Source organism: Myxocyprinus asiaticus, chromosome 13 (genome assembly GCF_019703515.2).
Source record: "Myxocyprinus asiaticus isolate MX2 ecotype Aquarium Trade chromosome 13, UBuf_Myxa_2, whole genome shotgun sequence".
Lineage (NCBI taxonomy): Eukaryota > Metazoa > Chordata > Actinopteri > Cypriniformes > Catostomidae > Myxocyprinus > Myxocyprinus asiaticus.
This window is the reverse complement of record NC_059356.1, coordinates 8095792-8111302: the sequence shown is the minus strand read 5'-3', so window position 1 is coordinate 8111302 and position 15511 is coordinate 8095792. Positions and strand designations below refer to the sequence as shown.

Below are 15511 nucleotides of genomic sequence, written 5' to 3'. Positions count from 1 at the left end.
GCAGTTATTGAGATTAAGCGAGTAGTATTCAGATGGTCGTGTGATGCTAACATTGCTACCCCCATGAGGAGACCCTGCCCAATGTAGAATAAAACAGCTTTCGTAAGATTACTGATATGACTGAACTCTTCATCTCACATGAGTGCTCATGATTTTATACATGCGTTTCAAAATTACTATTAATATGTTTAGAAGGAAAACTTTTTAAATGAGGAAAAAAATTACTGAGTGCACCTTTAAATAAGAATCACTGTATCTAAGAAACTAATGAGAATTGCCATTTAGAATAATGGGAATTACAAACACTCAGAAACAAAATGTGTGAATGCATTAAAGTAATGGCAAAAATCTTAATGGCAACCTACAATTCATTTTGGGGGTGAAATGTGACCTGGGCTTGTTCTTGCGAGACACCCTTATATTATTCATGCATTTATCATTCTAGAATTTGAAAGTCAAAGTCTTGTTGTATTTTGTAAAGCATACTTACTCTTCACCCCTTTCCTAAAGGTCTGCTGTACATACTTCAATCCTGATACAATATCCTTGTTTACCTGTAAACAGACACATACAAATCTACATCAGTTTGTGAAGGACCAATCAGAGGTGACGTCAAGAGTTCATGACACAATACAACTCTAATCAGAGTCCTTAATGAACACAGCAGCCCATTGACTGATAAAGACAAGGGATTTTAGAAATGATGGAACTGATTAACAGTTACAGGTTCAGAGCAACATGTTTGCACACACTGTATTGCATACTGAATAATCTATTTTTGGTTTTTGTCCATTATGTTCCAAATACAAAGAGAAAATAATCAAATAAGATTAAGTACTGTAGCTTGAATTCAATTGATTATCCAAAAATAGCCATTCTCACATTATGTAATATATTAAAAAGTATTCCCAGGGGGCTATGTAGCTCAGCAAGTAAAGACGCTGACTACCACACCTGGAGTCACAAGTTCGAATCCAGGGTGTGCTGAGTGACTCCAGCCAGGTCTCCTAAGCAACCAACTTGGCCTGGTTGCTAGGGAGGGTAGAGTCACATTGAGTAACCTCCTTTTGGTCGCTGTAATGTGGTTCTCGCTCTCGGTGAGGCACGTGGCGAGTTGTGTGTGGATGTCGCGGAGAATAGCGTGAGCCTCCACACACGCAAGGTCTCCGCGGTAACGTGCTCAACAAGCCACGTGATAAGACGCACGGATTGACGGTCTCAGACACGGAGGCAACTGAGATTCGTCCTCCGCCACCCAGATTGAGGCAGGTCACTACACCACCACGAGGAGAGCACATTGGGAATTGAGCATGCCAAATTAGGGAAATGGGGAGAAAATCTAACAAGTATACCCCCCCCCCAAATAAATATATTCCATGATATATTAGTCTTGTCATTTAGGCCTTATTGGCCACGCCCTCACAGCCAGTATGGTAAATATTTCACACAAAGTTAATGACAGGATTCAGATTGGTACTAAATTAACCTTGAAGTTGATTTTTATCCTGTACTCCACTCCCTCCTTTAGAACAAACGACTGCTTCTTATAGGCCTCCAGATCTCCTGAGGATGTAACAATAAACATGCAATCAAACACACACACACACACACACACACACACACACACACACGTTAGCACATCTACCAAAACATGTATTGAACTTTATCATTTTGAGGTCATGTAAGAACAGGCTTTAGTCTGAATGGCAGCTGAGTGCAGTTAAAGCATATTCCCAGCAGATGGCTGCATGATGCATATATCCTCTTTCTGTCTCTCTCTCTTTATTGCTGTTTCACTCAGAGCTGCTCTTTCAGGCTGCTGAGGTTTTTCTGGGTCAAGTGAGGGTAAGATTACATCTCAACAAAAGTGTGGAATTTGTCTCATTAGCTAACGTATAACGCTCATCAATAACATCATGAATTTAGGCCAGAGAAACAACCACAAACTGTTCAGTTTAATGTTACAACATCACAGCATAGGCAGAGGCTGAAACATGCTCTATGCAGATACATGAACGCATACGCTTTCAGCTACGCAACCTCAGATATTGTTGATCAAGTTAAAATCAATATAGCAATTTACCGGAATAACAACACATCCGGTATTATGGCACAAGTTATGGAAGGTAACTCCATGACCCCCTTGAGTACGGAGGTTTGTTACCGTCACAGTAACACAAAAACGTGTGTTAAGCATGTTCAACTAAACCGCATGTTTTACGTGTACTAGCTTAAAGTGTTTCTGACCCAAGTATTTACAAGTTATATGATGACAGGATATATAAGTGCTCAAGAGTTATGACTATACATTTGAAATTGGGTTTTTGATGTCCTTTTGCTTTGTTGCACACATTTGCCCCATACACTTTCATTAGAAATGCCTTACTATAAAGATGCCACAGATGTTGTCGATTAGCGGTGGACCAATATGGGCTTTTTAATTGCCAATGCCAATATCTAGAGTGCAGGGTTGCCAATATATATACTTAAGTGTTCGTTTAATTTCTGCCGTTTTGTGTACATCAAATTTGCATATATCTTATGTTCACAATATTTAGTCAAATTTACCAAAAACTTTTTCTGAAAACAGAAAATGTCAGTGGATAAAAAAACAAAGCCGTCAGCATTTTTTGGAAATTAATTGGCCAATCGGACACTCATCAGATGATGCCGATTATCTCAAGATGGCCAAATTTGGGCTGATTAATAACCAAGATGATATATATATAGATGTATCATTACTGTTGATTGACCTTCTCTTTTATTCAAATTGGAATTTTGAAGCATGTTCTAATATCAGTTTTTAATTGCAGGACATTTTAATATCACAAGAAGTACTGGATCTACTTACCTTGCAGGTCAAGGGTCAGCGGGGAAGGGGCGGTCTCGCACACAAGAGTTAGCCGTGTCACCTGAACGTTGGGAGCATTGGGATCTGACAAGCAACAAAAGAAACATGAGAATGTTGCAAATGCGTTACATGTTGACATAATGACATGGCTTGAATGGAGGCTATGATTTCTTGAATAAAGGCTATGATTTTTCTTATATCATATAACTCAGCAAAAAAAGAAACATCCTCTCACTTTCAACTGCTTTTATTTTCAGCAAACTTAACATGTGTAAATATTTGTATGGACATAAAAAGATTCAACAACTAAGACATAAACTGAACAAGTTTCACAGACATGTGACTAACAGAAATGGAATAATGTGTCCCTGAACAAAGTGGGGGTGGGGGGGGGGGGGGGTTATAATCAAAAGTAACAGTCAGTATCTGGTGTGGCCACCAGCTGCATTAAGTACTGCAGTACATCTCCTCCTCATGGACTGCACCAGATTTGCCAGTTCTTGCTGTGAGATGTTACCCCACTCTTCCACCAAGGCACTTGCAAGTTCCCAGACATTTCTGGGGGGAATGGCCCTAGCCCTCACCCTCCGATCCAACAGGTCCCAGACATGCTCAATGGAATTGAGATCCGGGCTCTTCGCTGGCCATGGCAAAACACTGACATCGCTGTCTTGCAGGAAATCATGCACAGAACGAGCAGTATGGCTGGTGGCATTGTCATACTGGAGGGTCATGTCAGGATGAGCCTGCAGGAAGGGTACCACATGAGGGAGGAGGATGTCTTCCCTGTAACACACAGCATTGAGATTGCCCGCAATGACAACAAGCTCAGTCCAATGATGCTGTGACACACCGCCCCAGACCATGACGGACCCTCCACCTCCAATTCGATCCCGCTCAAGAGTACAGGCCTCAGTGTAACGCTCATTCCTTCGACGATAAACGCAAGTCCGACCATCACCCCTGGTGAGACAAAACCGCGACTCGTCAGTGAAGAGCACTTTTTGCCAGTCCTGTCTAGTCCAGCGAAGGTGGGTTTGTGCCCACAGGCGACGTTGTTGCCGGTGATGTCTGGTAAGGACCTGCCTTACAACAGGCCTACAGGCCCTCAGTCCAGCCTCTCTCAGCCTACTGCGGACAGTCTGAGCACTGATGGAGGGATTGTGTGTTCCTGGTGTAACTCGGGCAGTTGTTGTTGCCATCCTGTACCTGTCCCGCAGGTGTGATATTCGGATGTACCGCTCCTGTGCAGGTGTTGTTACACGTGGTCCACTGGAGTCGTATGGATTACTTTTATGATGATTGGATTTTGGAGCTTCAAAATTTGGCACCCATTCACTTGCATTGTATGGACCTAAAGAGCTGAAATATTCTTCTAAAAATCTTCATTTGTGTTCTGCAGAAGAAAGTCATACACATCTGGGATGGCATGAGGGTGAGTAAATTATGAACTAATTTTCATTTTTGGGTGAACTATCCCTTTAAATGACATTTAACATTCTTCTTTATTTCTTTTTAGTATTTTCAAATAGAAGTCAGACAGGAAACTCAACAACAACTTTAGAGGCAACCTAAACCACATTACAAAAAACAAACAAACTGTGATTGGAGAGTGGACTGAAGTGGACCAAAAAAAGATGCACTTCCAAGGCCAGGAACAGGTTGACTGCAAAGAGAACTGGGTTCTTTTCAGGTCCACTTAATGCGGGATGTTTGTTTATCTCCATATACAGAATACAGAAAAATCTAAAATAGTATGTAGAAATGTTATAGTATATAGAAAGATATAAACCGTATAATGGTAAAAATCAAAATGGCTGGTAAAATTGGGAATTGACCAATCATTGTGGCAAAAAAAATTTTTTTTAAAAAAAGATAATAATTTTGCCACCTAGCTTACTTGGGTAAATTTAGCAAGGGAGCATATATGCCAACCCAGCCTCTTGAATTGAGACAGACAGACAGACACACACTAGAGTTCTAGTATATGCCAAGACACACTCATCAAATAAGCTGAATATCAAAGTTTGTTGAAAGAGGAGCGCAGAAGCTTGTTTAGGAAGTTACACCAAGACCTGCTCAGTGTGTGTGTGTGTGCATAGAAACATCTGTCAAAACTAGGTCAGAGCGAGGCAAGTGTGTACAATGAGGTCGCACACACACCTATGGCCACATCGACAGAGCCCAGCAGCACCTCCTTGTACTTGCGCAAGCTTTCATCATCTTTGTCCAGCTCCTGGATCTCCTGAAGGCTCTTCTGGGCAGGCGGTTTGTAGTTGACCGCCTCGCTCTCTTCATTCTCTGCAGCAATGGCAGCTAGCTGCTCTGGGGTGGGCTCCTGCTCGGCCATGACTGACAGCTGCAGGACAACACACAAACACACAGAGATTTACCAAAAAAAGCATCAGATATTTATAACCTGCACCATCCTCTGCAAACGTAACCCATATGATGATTGCAATGTAGATCTGACCGCCATCATTTCCTCGAAGTTTACGATTACTCAGACTTAGGGTTTGGTTAAGTAGGCATTCTTGTACCTTTTATCTTTTTGTCTGATTTTCAAATACTTTTTGCTTTAAATCAAAGTTTATAATGTCACGATTCACCTCGGAGCTGGTTGGTTTGATTCATGGCTTACAACTTTTATGAACGATTTTTTTGAAATCCCTATGAAAAACAAAATGTATTTGGAAAAATGCTTCTGGAAACAAGATGGCTAAAAAAAGTGAGCAGGAACTGTTGCACTCTATTAAGAGCATTATTATTGAAGATCCTTATCTACCCTACCACACCAGTGTTTCCCACAGGATTTTGCGAGACTGTGGTGGGTGGACCTCGGACCCTCTAGGGGGGTCCAGGGGCATGCTTCCCCATAATATTTTTTTTTTTTACATTTTAAAAGTTAAATGCATCAATCTGGTGCACTTTGAGAGCAAATTTAAGAGGCTAGATCTATAAAGAACTTTGGTAAAAACCCAAAATTGACTAGAGCATACATTTGAGCCATCAAACAAATGAAGCAAAACCCGTGTTGAACTTGCTCCTCAGATGCTGACTGGGAGTGAGAGATGCTTTGCCGAAGCAATGGTGCAAAACACAATGCTATAGATCTTTTATGTTATTATGAGTAGTGTAAAAGTATTTTCGGTTCATTATGAAACTGTGATGGGACACCACAGTCTAGGTAATTAATGGGAAACACTGCGCACGCACACACACACACATCCCAAACACAAGACATTTGTGGTCGTACTGCAATGGAAGATGCCTGAGAATCAGTGCTAATGTGTGCAACTGTATACAGCATTAGTGCATTAGTGGTCAAACCAATTACTGCCGTGAGAAGAGATACTGGACAGCACTGCCAGTGTGTTCAGAAGCACGCACACTTAGACATAGGGGTGTGAATCTTTGGGTTGTTAGCAAATTGATTTGATTCATTCAGCTCATTTGAAGAGATCGATCAGTTTGGCCGATTAATCGGTGCCGATGCTTTTGGATCCATCGGTTATCGACAGAGATTAACACTGATAGCAATATTTATATCAGGTGTAAACAGGGTCTTTCTGTCCAAGTATACATGACTTAATGCATAATAGAATATTTGAAAGGACGTCAGCTGAAGAAAGGCTGGTGATACATTTTGCACGCCACCTGTCCTTCAGGACATACGCACGCTATGACAAGGCCAACTTGAGTCCGATTAAGATGTATACATGCTGAACGAAGCCAAGCTACAAATTGCATTATCCAAGTCTATCAGGCAGACTTCGCAAAAAAACGGTTAAGTTATGCATCATTTCAGTTAGGGGAAAAGCTGCAGGACATCAGTGAACACCTGACTGAGTGGGAACTGCTCAGGGACCGTTCAGACCGACCGCATACTTGTGGTAAAAAAGCTAGACGCAGCTTTACATTTAATTCAATGAAATTTTGAATTCTGCATTTCAATATGACAGCCTTAGTTTATGTGACATTTAAAAAAAGATGAATTATTGTTTTAATCCAACTGAAATCACATTTTTAAATGTGCATGTAAGCATACTAAGCAAGCGTACATCCAAGCTGAGGATAAAGGTCATGTCTTCAGGTGTAGCCATCCTTATATCTTTTCCCAGTGTGGCCTATCAAAGATAAATGCTAAATAAAGAAATGATTGGGAGGGTGTCCAAGCAAAACTTCTGCTGCAATGCAGTGTCTTTGGAACAGAATGTACACTCGTCTGCTCTCCCCATCCTAGCACACTACAGTCTGAACCCCGCTCGCCAGCATTGGAGTGCCTCACCTTCACCGAAGCTTCTGCAGTTTCCTGTTTGACTCATGTGCAGGGAGAGTTTTGCTTATAAAGACACCCCACCAGGGTGCTTCCGTTTCCTTACATGGTATTGGTGTGCTGAACGTACAAAATCACACTCATAACAAAACTGAATCACTTTCAACGTGCTTTGACTCATGGTAAATGCGTCAGCAAAAGACCAATCGCAGCTAGTTTTTAAATCAACTTTCCACTTGTGATTTTTTGCAAGTTGTTGATGAATCCACATTAAGACAACTTGTCTCATGCCAGATGACCGGATACCATATAAATAAAAGTTAACACTTCCCATTAATAGGTAGGGACCTATGAAATTAAAAAGTTTTATTGATTTTTTTTTTCTTTTTTTTATTCAGGTGTTTTCTTTTTAAAATTTTCTCAATTAAAATGGTAGATTACAAATATTTGTATTATTAATACTACTACTGCCAACCATAATAATAATAACAATAATTAGTAGAAGCAGTATTATAATTATAATAATAAATATTATTATTATTATTTTTTATGTATTATTAGTATTACTAACTATTATCATTATACTACTACTACCACCAACCATAATAATAATTAGTAGTAATGATAATCTTAATCACTATTATTCATTTTGTTGTTGTAAAGTATTAAGTATTAATTATAACTAATATTATTAATAACAACAATACTTAATTATTGGTACTTACGAATAAAAAAAATAAGTATTAATTTATATTATCACTACTACTAACCATAATAATAAGTGGTAGTAATAGTAATAATAATTATTATTATTATTACTAATAATAAGTTATTCAATTATATCACAAGCTTATGTGGTTTAATGTTCACACTTGGAAATATCGCTATTTGAGTTAGACCTTTTGTCAAATTGCCATTTATTTAATCCAAAATGTCTCAAATTGTGTGACTTTCCATGGTTTGCTCTTAATTTCACTTGATTGTGTGATTTCGTCCACGTTTACCGCATCACGGAAGTAATAGGGCCCTAGATAGTGTACAAAACAGGGTCTGACACTCTTTTTTTTCTTATTAAGCTGTCAATGCAAGAAGCTTAACATTCAGAAAATGTAGATAGTCAACCTCAGGAGATCAAACAAAGTATTATATGAGCTGTTTTATTGTCTATTTATTTTATATAAGGTTTGCAAGTGTACTCTATTGGTGGAAAGTGCCAGTTACTTTCTTTGAGAAGCCGCAGATCCACAGCTGTTTCCCTTAATGGGCCCTTCAAGTCATCAGGAGGAGAAATTCCACTTGACTGCCAGCAGCGTAAAAACTTCCTATAAATCCCACAGCTCGTTTCAAACAAAGCGCAAGATCTGCCAGCTTACGTTACAAAAAGATGTAATGAGGACCACACAAAATATGCAGTGAGAGCCCATGAACGAAAAAAAAAAGCCCCCAGCTTAGTGTACTAGAACAGCTTTTAGATCTCGTATATTGAATTCAGATGTTGTTTGCGTAACACTTTGGAAAACACCCAAGCATCTCCCCTCTTTAAGCCTGCATTACTAGTGCATTAAACCAGCAAATCGCACCCTACAAATGTGGCCGGGTGGGTGGTGCATGGGCTTGTTGTGCAGTGGCGCTTGCGTGGAGGTCGTGAGTTTGAGTCCGGCTCGTGTCATTTGCATATCTAGTCTCCCTTCTCCATCATCTTGTTAAAATGGCAAAAAGGCCAAGTATAAAATGACCAGAACTAATCAATAAAGCAGTGCAATGTTTCAGCAAAGTCTTCAAAGTCATCATTGCCTTTTAAAAGCAGTCTTCATCTTGGCAGTGGATGTGCTGGGATGACGCCAAGCAGAAAACTAGATAACACTGCACTGCTTTTTCCATTCAGGGCCTCTGCACTCCCATGGCAGCGAAATAGGCCGCTCTTCCAACAGTGTTTTGGCACATTGGTCCATTGTGCATGTTTTAAATTTGGGGTTTAGAGGATTGAGAAAAAGAGATGTAAAAATGGGTTGCTATGTTCCTATAAGCACTAAGCTGTAGGTAAGTTAATTTAAATAGGACATATCAAGGTTGATATGTAGACATACACTAACGTTCACACCATGGGATCCAAAAATAAATCAATAAAAGCCATTTCTTTTTGTCATAACCAGCAGGACATTTTATTGATCGCTTTGTTTCTATTTCTATGGTGTCCTGCTTGGTAGCCCTGCCCACTATTAACTCTTATTGGCCCAAAATTGCACTCATTATGGCTGACTGGTTGTGATTGTTCCACATTGCAGTTTCGGTTGATGGACGGATTGTTTGTAGCTGAAATCTTGTAGCATTATGTCTGGGACACTTCCTGACAACTTCCGGTTGTATTGCGCACACATCAGCTCTTGCGAGAACAAGCAAATGTGCATGCATCAACCGAAAGAACACGTGAACGAGCTTCTCTCATGAACGTGCATAGGTGGAAATGAAGATTTTTGGTGAAAATAAATTGTTGCTTTCTCACCCATAATGTCGCTTGTGAAAACTTGGATTAAACCACTGTCATATGGATTACTTTTATGCTGCCTTTATAATCTTTTTGGTGCTTGAAAGAGAAGCACCCCATTACACTGTATAAAAAAAATAAATTAAATTAAATTAAAAAAAAAGTACATCCTTCAAAAAATTATTTGTTTGTGTTCCGCAGAACCAAGTCATAGGAGTTTGATTCGGCATGACGGTGAATAAATGACGAAAGAATTAACATTTTTGGGGGAACAACCATTTGTCGGTTAATACTTAGATTTAAATGACAATCGGCTGAAATGTATTAAGAGGAAAATATAAAAAGTATATCTGTGCTATTAATGTTAAGCATTCAATGGTTAGTTGATCATTTGAAATGACAATCGACTGTGATAATTCCAAAAATTGCCATCCCTAGTCAAGATGCTATATGGCTTAAGTAACCAGAGTAACAAAATGCTGGTGCATAATATAAAGCAAATCAAATCAAACCAAATCACTTTATTGTCACACAGCCATATACACAAGTGCAATGGTGTGTGAAATTCTTGGGTGCAGTTCCGATCAACATAGCAGTCGTGACAGTGATGAGACATATACCAATTTACAATAACATCAAATTAACACAACACAATTTAAAGTCTAATATACACATAATTACACACAACACAATATACAAATAATAACATACACTGTACAGTATACAATACGCACAATATAGATACACATATATAGTAAAATAAAAACATATATAGTAGTATATATAGAATGTACAGTAGGTTGTATTGTACTGTATTGACATTCAGGCTGTCGGTTGATAGTAAGTTGTTAAGAGAGAATATAATATAATAATAATATAATTTATGACAGTCCGGTGTGAGATATAAGAGTAAGGGTAATAAAGTGCAGTGCTGATGAATTTTGATCATGGGAGATCAAGAGTTCAAAAGTCTGATTGCTTGGGGGAAGAAGCTGTCATGGAGTCGGCTGGTGCGGGTCCTGATGCTGCGATACCGCCTGCCTGATGGCAGCAGTGAGAACAGCCCATGGCTCGGGTGGCTGGAGTCTCTGATGATCCTCCTTTTTTCACACGTCGCCTGATATATGCATCCTGGAGGGAGGGAAGCTCACCTCCGATGACGTGTCTGGCAGTTCGCACCACCCTTTGCAGTGTTTTGCAGTTGTGGGCTGTGCTATTGCCGTACCAGGCGGAGATGCAGCCAGTCAGGATGCTCTCTACAGTGCAGGTGTAGAACCGTGTGAGGATGTGGCAGTTCATTCCAAACTTCCTCAGCCGTCTCAGGAAGAGGCGCTGATGAGCCTTCTTCACAACGACTTCAGTGTGGATGGACCATGTGAGTTCCTCAGTGATGTGGACACCCAGGAACTTGAAGCTGCTGACTCTCTCCACTGGTGCTCCATTGATGGTGATGGGACTGTGTTCTCTGTCTTTTCTTCTGAAGTCCACCACAAGCTCCTTTGTCTTACTGACGTTGAGGGAGAGGTTGTGCTCCTGACACCAGTGTGTCAGAGTGTGCACCTCCTCTCTGTAGGCTGTTTCATCATTGTCAGTGATCAGACCTACCACCGTCGTGTCATCAGCAAACTTAATGATGGCATTGGAGCTATGTGTTGCCACACAGTCATGTGTGTACAGGGAATACAGTAGTGGGCTGAGAACACAGCCCTGTGGGGCTCCAGTGTTGAGGGTTAGTGATGAGGAGATGTTGCTGCCTATTCTAACCACCTGGCGTCTGCTTGACAGGAAGTCCAGGATCCAGCTGCACAGCGAGCTGTTTAAACCCAGAGCCCGGAGTTTCTCATCTAGCTTGGAGGGTACTATGGTGTTGAATGCTGAGCTGCAGTCTACAAACAGCATTCTCACATAAGTGTTCTTTTTTTCCAGGTGGGAGAGAGCAGTGTGTAGTGTAGATGCAATGGCATCATCAGTGGAGCGGTTGTTGCGGTAAGCAAACTGCAATGGGTCTAGAGAGAGAGGCAGCACAGAGCAGATGTAATCTCTGATTAGTCTCTCAAAGCATTTGCTGATGATGGGGGTCAGAGCAACAGGATGCCAGTCATTTAAGCAAATTATTTTTGATTGCTTTGGAACAGGCACAATGGTGGACGTTTTAAAGCATGTGGGGACTACAGACAAAGAGAGGGAAAGGTTGAAAATGTCTGTAAAATCACCAGCCAGCTGGTTCGCGCACGCTCCGATGACGCGGCCCGGAATGCCGTCTGGGCCCGGGGCTTTGCAGATATTCACCCGTCGGAAGGATTGGGTTACATCCGCCACAGAGACGGAGAGTGAACTAACCTCTGTAGCTTCGGCCGCGAGAGCTCTCTCCGCGAGGGCGGTGTTATTTCCCTCCAAACGAGCATAAAAAGTATTTAGCTCATCCGGGAGAGAGGCAGCAGTGTTCATGGTGGAGTTTTTATTCCCTTTAAAGTCCGTGATGATGTTAATTCCCTGCCACATGCTTCTAGAGTTGGTGGTGTTAAACTGTCCTTCAATCTTGCTCCTGTACTGGCGTTTTGCTGTTCTGATAACTGGCTTGTTTATGCTCCTCCGCGTTCCCGGAATTAAAAGCGGAGGTCCGCACATTAAGTGCCGCGCGAACATCGTTATTTATCCATGGTTTCTGGTTCGGATAGATCCGTATTGTTCTGGTCGGAACCACGTCCTCCACGCACTTTTTGATGAAATACATTACGCTATCAGCGTAAAGCTCGATGTCGTCATCAGAGGTGGACCTGAACATCTCCCAGTCCGTGTGATCAAAACAGTCTTGTAGCGTAGAGTCTGATTGGTCCGACCAGCACTGGATCGTTCTGAGGGTGGGTGCTTCCTGTTTCAGTTTCTGCCTGTAAGCGGGCAGAAGCAGAATGGAAGAGTGGTCTGATTTGCCAAATGGTGGGCGGGAGAGGGATCTGTAGCCATCCCGGAAGGGAGAGTAGCAATGGTCCAAAACCCGGTCCCCTCGTGTGTTGAAACTAATGTGCTGGTGGTATTTTGGTGCGACTGATTTGAAACTGGCTTTATTAAAGTCCCCGGTCACAATGAATGCGGCCTCAGGGTGCGCGGTTTCCTGCTCACTTATACTCCCATACAGATCCTTGAGTGCCCGGTCTGTGTCGGCTTGTGGCGGGATGTACACAGCTGTGATAATTCCCTCGGTAGCCAGAATGGTCGACACAGAAGCATGAGAAATTCCAGATCAGGAGAGCAGAAAGACTTGATAGAATGAACGTTCCTCTGATCACACCAGGATTTGTCGATCATAAAAACATACACCACCACCTCTGCTTTTACCTGAGAGGTCTTTCGCTCTGTCCGCTCGGTGCACGGAGAACCCTGCAGGTTCAATGGCTGAGTCTGGAATCTCCACAGACATCCAAGTTTCCGTAAGGCAGATAATGCAGCAGTCCCTCGTCTCTCGTTGGAAGGAGATCCGCGCTTTCAGCTCGCAGAGCTTGTTATCCAGAGACTGAACATTTGCCAGTAGAATAGTGGGTAGCGGGGGTCGATTTGCGCGGCGTCTCACTCTGATGAGAACGCCAGCTCTGTTTCCCCTTTTTCTCCTGCGTTTCCGCGTCCGGACTGCCCAGACAAAGGGCTCCGCTTGCGTGTTTGTAAACAGCGGGTCGGCATTGAGGAATTTGAAGTCCGGTTTACGGTGTGAAATTGCTGAACCAATGTCCAAAAGAGTTTGTCCGCCATAGACAATAAGGCAGACAACAACCAAGACAAAAAAACATAAGAATTGTGAACAAAACAACAAAACACTACTATGTTGTGTCGGAGCTCGCAACGCAGCAGCCATACTCGGTGCCATCTTGAGTTCGACAGCAGCTCATTTTCCTTCTGGAGTGGCCAAAGTTAAGCCTAATTAGGACTGACTGAAAACATAACTACAATCTGTTTCTGCTCAGTTTCTGCTAAGAATCAGTAATACATGACAACAAGAACCCACTGCAAGCTCCGTTCAGATGAAACCATTCATGCTCAGATGACATCACTTTAGTGGATGGGCCCCTAAGAATCGCTGCTAACAGACTAAACCAGTACAAACATTGTTAGCTTTTGGCAGACATCCCCATGTTGTTAATACGCTGGAAGGAGTGTAGGGTAAATTCACACAGCTGAGCGTAATGGCTTAGCCATAAACATGGTTGTAACGAATGCCATGTTCGAAATAGAATACTATCATACTAGCTATATACTATAGGGATGACAAGAATATTTTGTAAAGTGGCCCCAAAAAGTATTTGGACATTTAAGCCGCACTTAAAAATGTATGAATGTCATTGCATTACATAACAAAATAATAATGCCTGGTTCTTTCACTGTTTAAAAACAATAGTTGGCAGTATACAGCGTATACTGTGCAGTATTCAATCAATTGTAAACTAGTGCTCCATTCCAAAACATAGCCAAAGTCATTTATTCCGTAAACACAGGCAGCATGCATATAAACCAGGCTTTGCGAGAAAGCAGATTTCTTTGCAAAGTGTCTGGCCTTTGAAAACAGGGCAGCATGAGCCGTCATAGCTAGTTTGTGCACTTGACATTTGCACCACCCACTTCTGCCTTCAGTTTTGTCGTGCTTAGGTAAACCCACCCTAATTAGGGATCATCCAGTACTAATATCACTAAGGAACCCTGACTAACTTGTTAGCCTAGGAGTCACAGAGCCCTAGATTTGGCCCATTACTGAGCAACAATAAACCTAATGAGATTATTAAATCAGGATTAGTGCTAATTGGGGGGGGTCAGTAAGAGTGATGGGAAGCCAAACTGTGCAGGTAAAGAGGATTTCCCTGACAAACCCAATCCACATACAAAAGAGATTCAGATATCCTGAGATTAAGAGAGCATAACACACTTTTTGAATTTAGGCTATAAACTGTGCAAAGACAAACTCATTGAAACTAAAAGCTCAGGAACACTTTACATCCCATATGGATGTGTTCGTATTTGCGACATGCAACAACAACGTGAAAAGTCACAAATTGTCCACAAGTCTAGAAAAAAACAGGCTGCACGTGGACAGTCCACGCATACTGTGCCGATGGGAAAATGTGCATCACGTACTTTGTGTGAGACATGTACTGGCACGAGGGTGAGTACATGATGACAGACTTATCAATTTAGGATGAAGGTCAAATGAAATATTCACAACCCATGTTTTTTGGCCACTGGAAAATTTCTGTTAAGGCATATTTTCGATGTTTTGTTAACTGAATGATCAACACCAACGTATACCACAGTACAACCTGAATGGACTGTGCGCCTCACAGCCTAACTTTTTGGTGTGTAAAATGAATAATGCCATCTGCTAGGGTTGAGCGATCAACTTTTACAATATAATTGATTGTGTGTACACTACCAACATAGTGAAGGTCAAGATGACGATAATGTGCTTTTTAATGCGCAAAGACATGGGCTGTCCACGTGTCTAAAAAAACTGTGCCATCATTGGACAGTATGCGCATACTGTGCTGGTGATGAAATTTGAGTCACGTGCGCAAGATGTACCTGCAGGCGTAAATAGGGCTGGGCGATTTTTTCAATTTTATCGATTAATTGGAATCTACGTTTTGACATGACTTATTTTTTCAAAAGGAATCAAGGTTTTCCATAAATAAAATTAGCAAACAATACAGTTAGATATGTTGCTAATCCACCAAAAGCTGAATAAGAGAAAATCATAAAGCTTTGCTTGATGCCGCTACTCTGACATATTTTACTGAACTATTGTGGTTCAGTCTGTGAGCTGTAACTTTATCCTTTCTAATGATTCAGCTAAATGTCAAAAAGTAAACTTCTCAAATGCTAATTCATCAACTCCCAAACCACCTATACCAATCTATGG

General features: G+C 41.3%; 1 protein-coding gene across 1 annotated transcript in view; it reads right to left on the bottom strand.

The window, feature by feature from the left end:
• LOC127450415 (rho GDP-dissociation inhibitor 1-like) overlaps window positions 1-15511 on the bottom strand; it is a 29702-nt gene that overhangs the window by 3254 nt on the left and 10937 nt on the right. Inside the window, exons 2-5 of the mRNA XM_051714523.1 lie at window positions 5015-5210; window positions 2852-2935; window positions 1487-1563; window positions 491-554 (exon numbers count right to left, since the gene is read on the bottom strand). Of these exons, the coding sequence (XP_051570483.1) occupies window positions 491-554; window positions 1487-1563; window positions 2852-2935; window positions 5015-5201 (412 nt within the window). The 5' untranslated portion in view covers window positions 5202-5210. The remainder of the gene's footprint in view (window positions 1-490; window positions 555-1486; window positions 1564-2851; window positions 2936-5014; window positions 5211-15511) is intronic.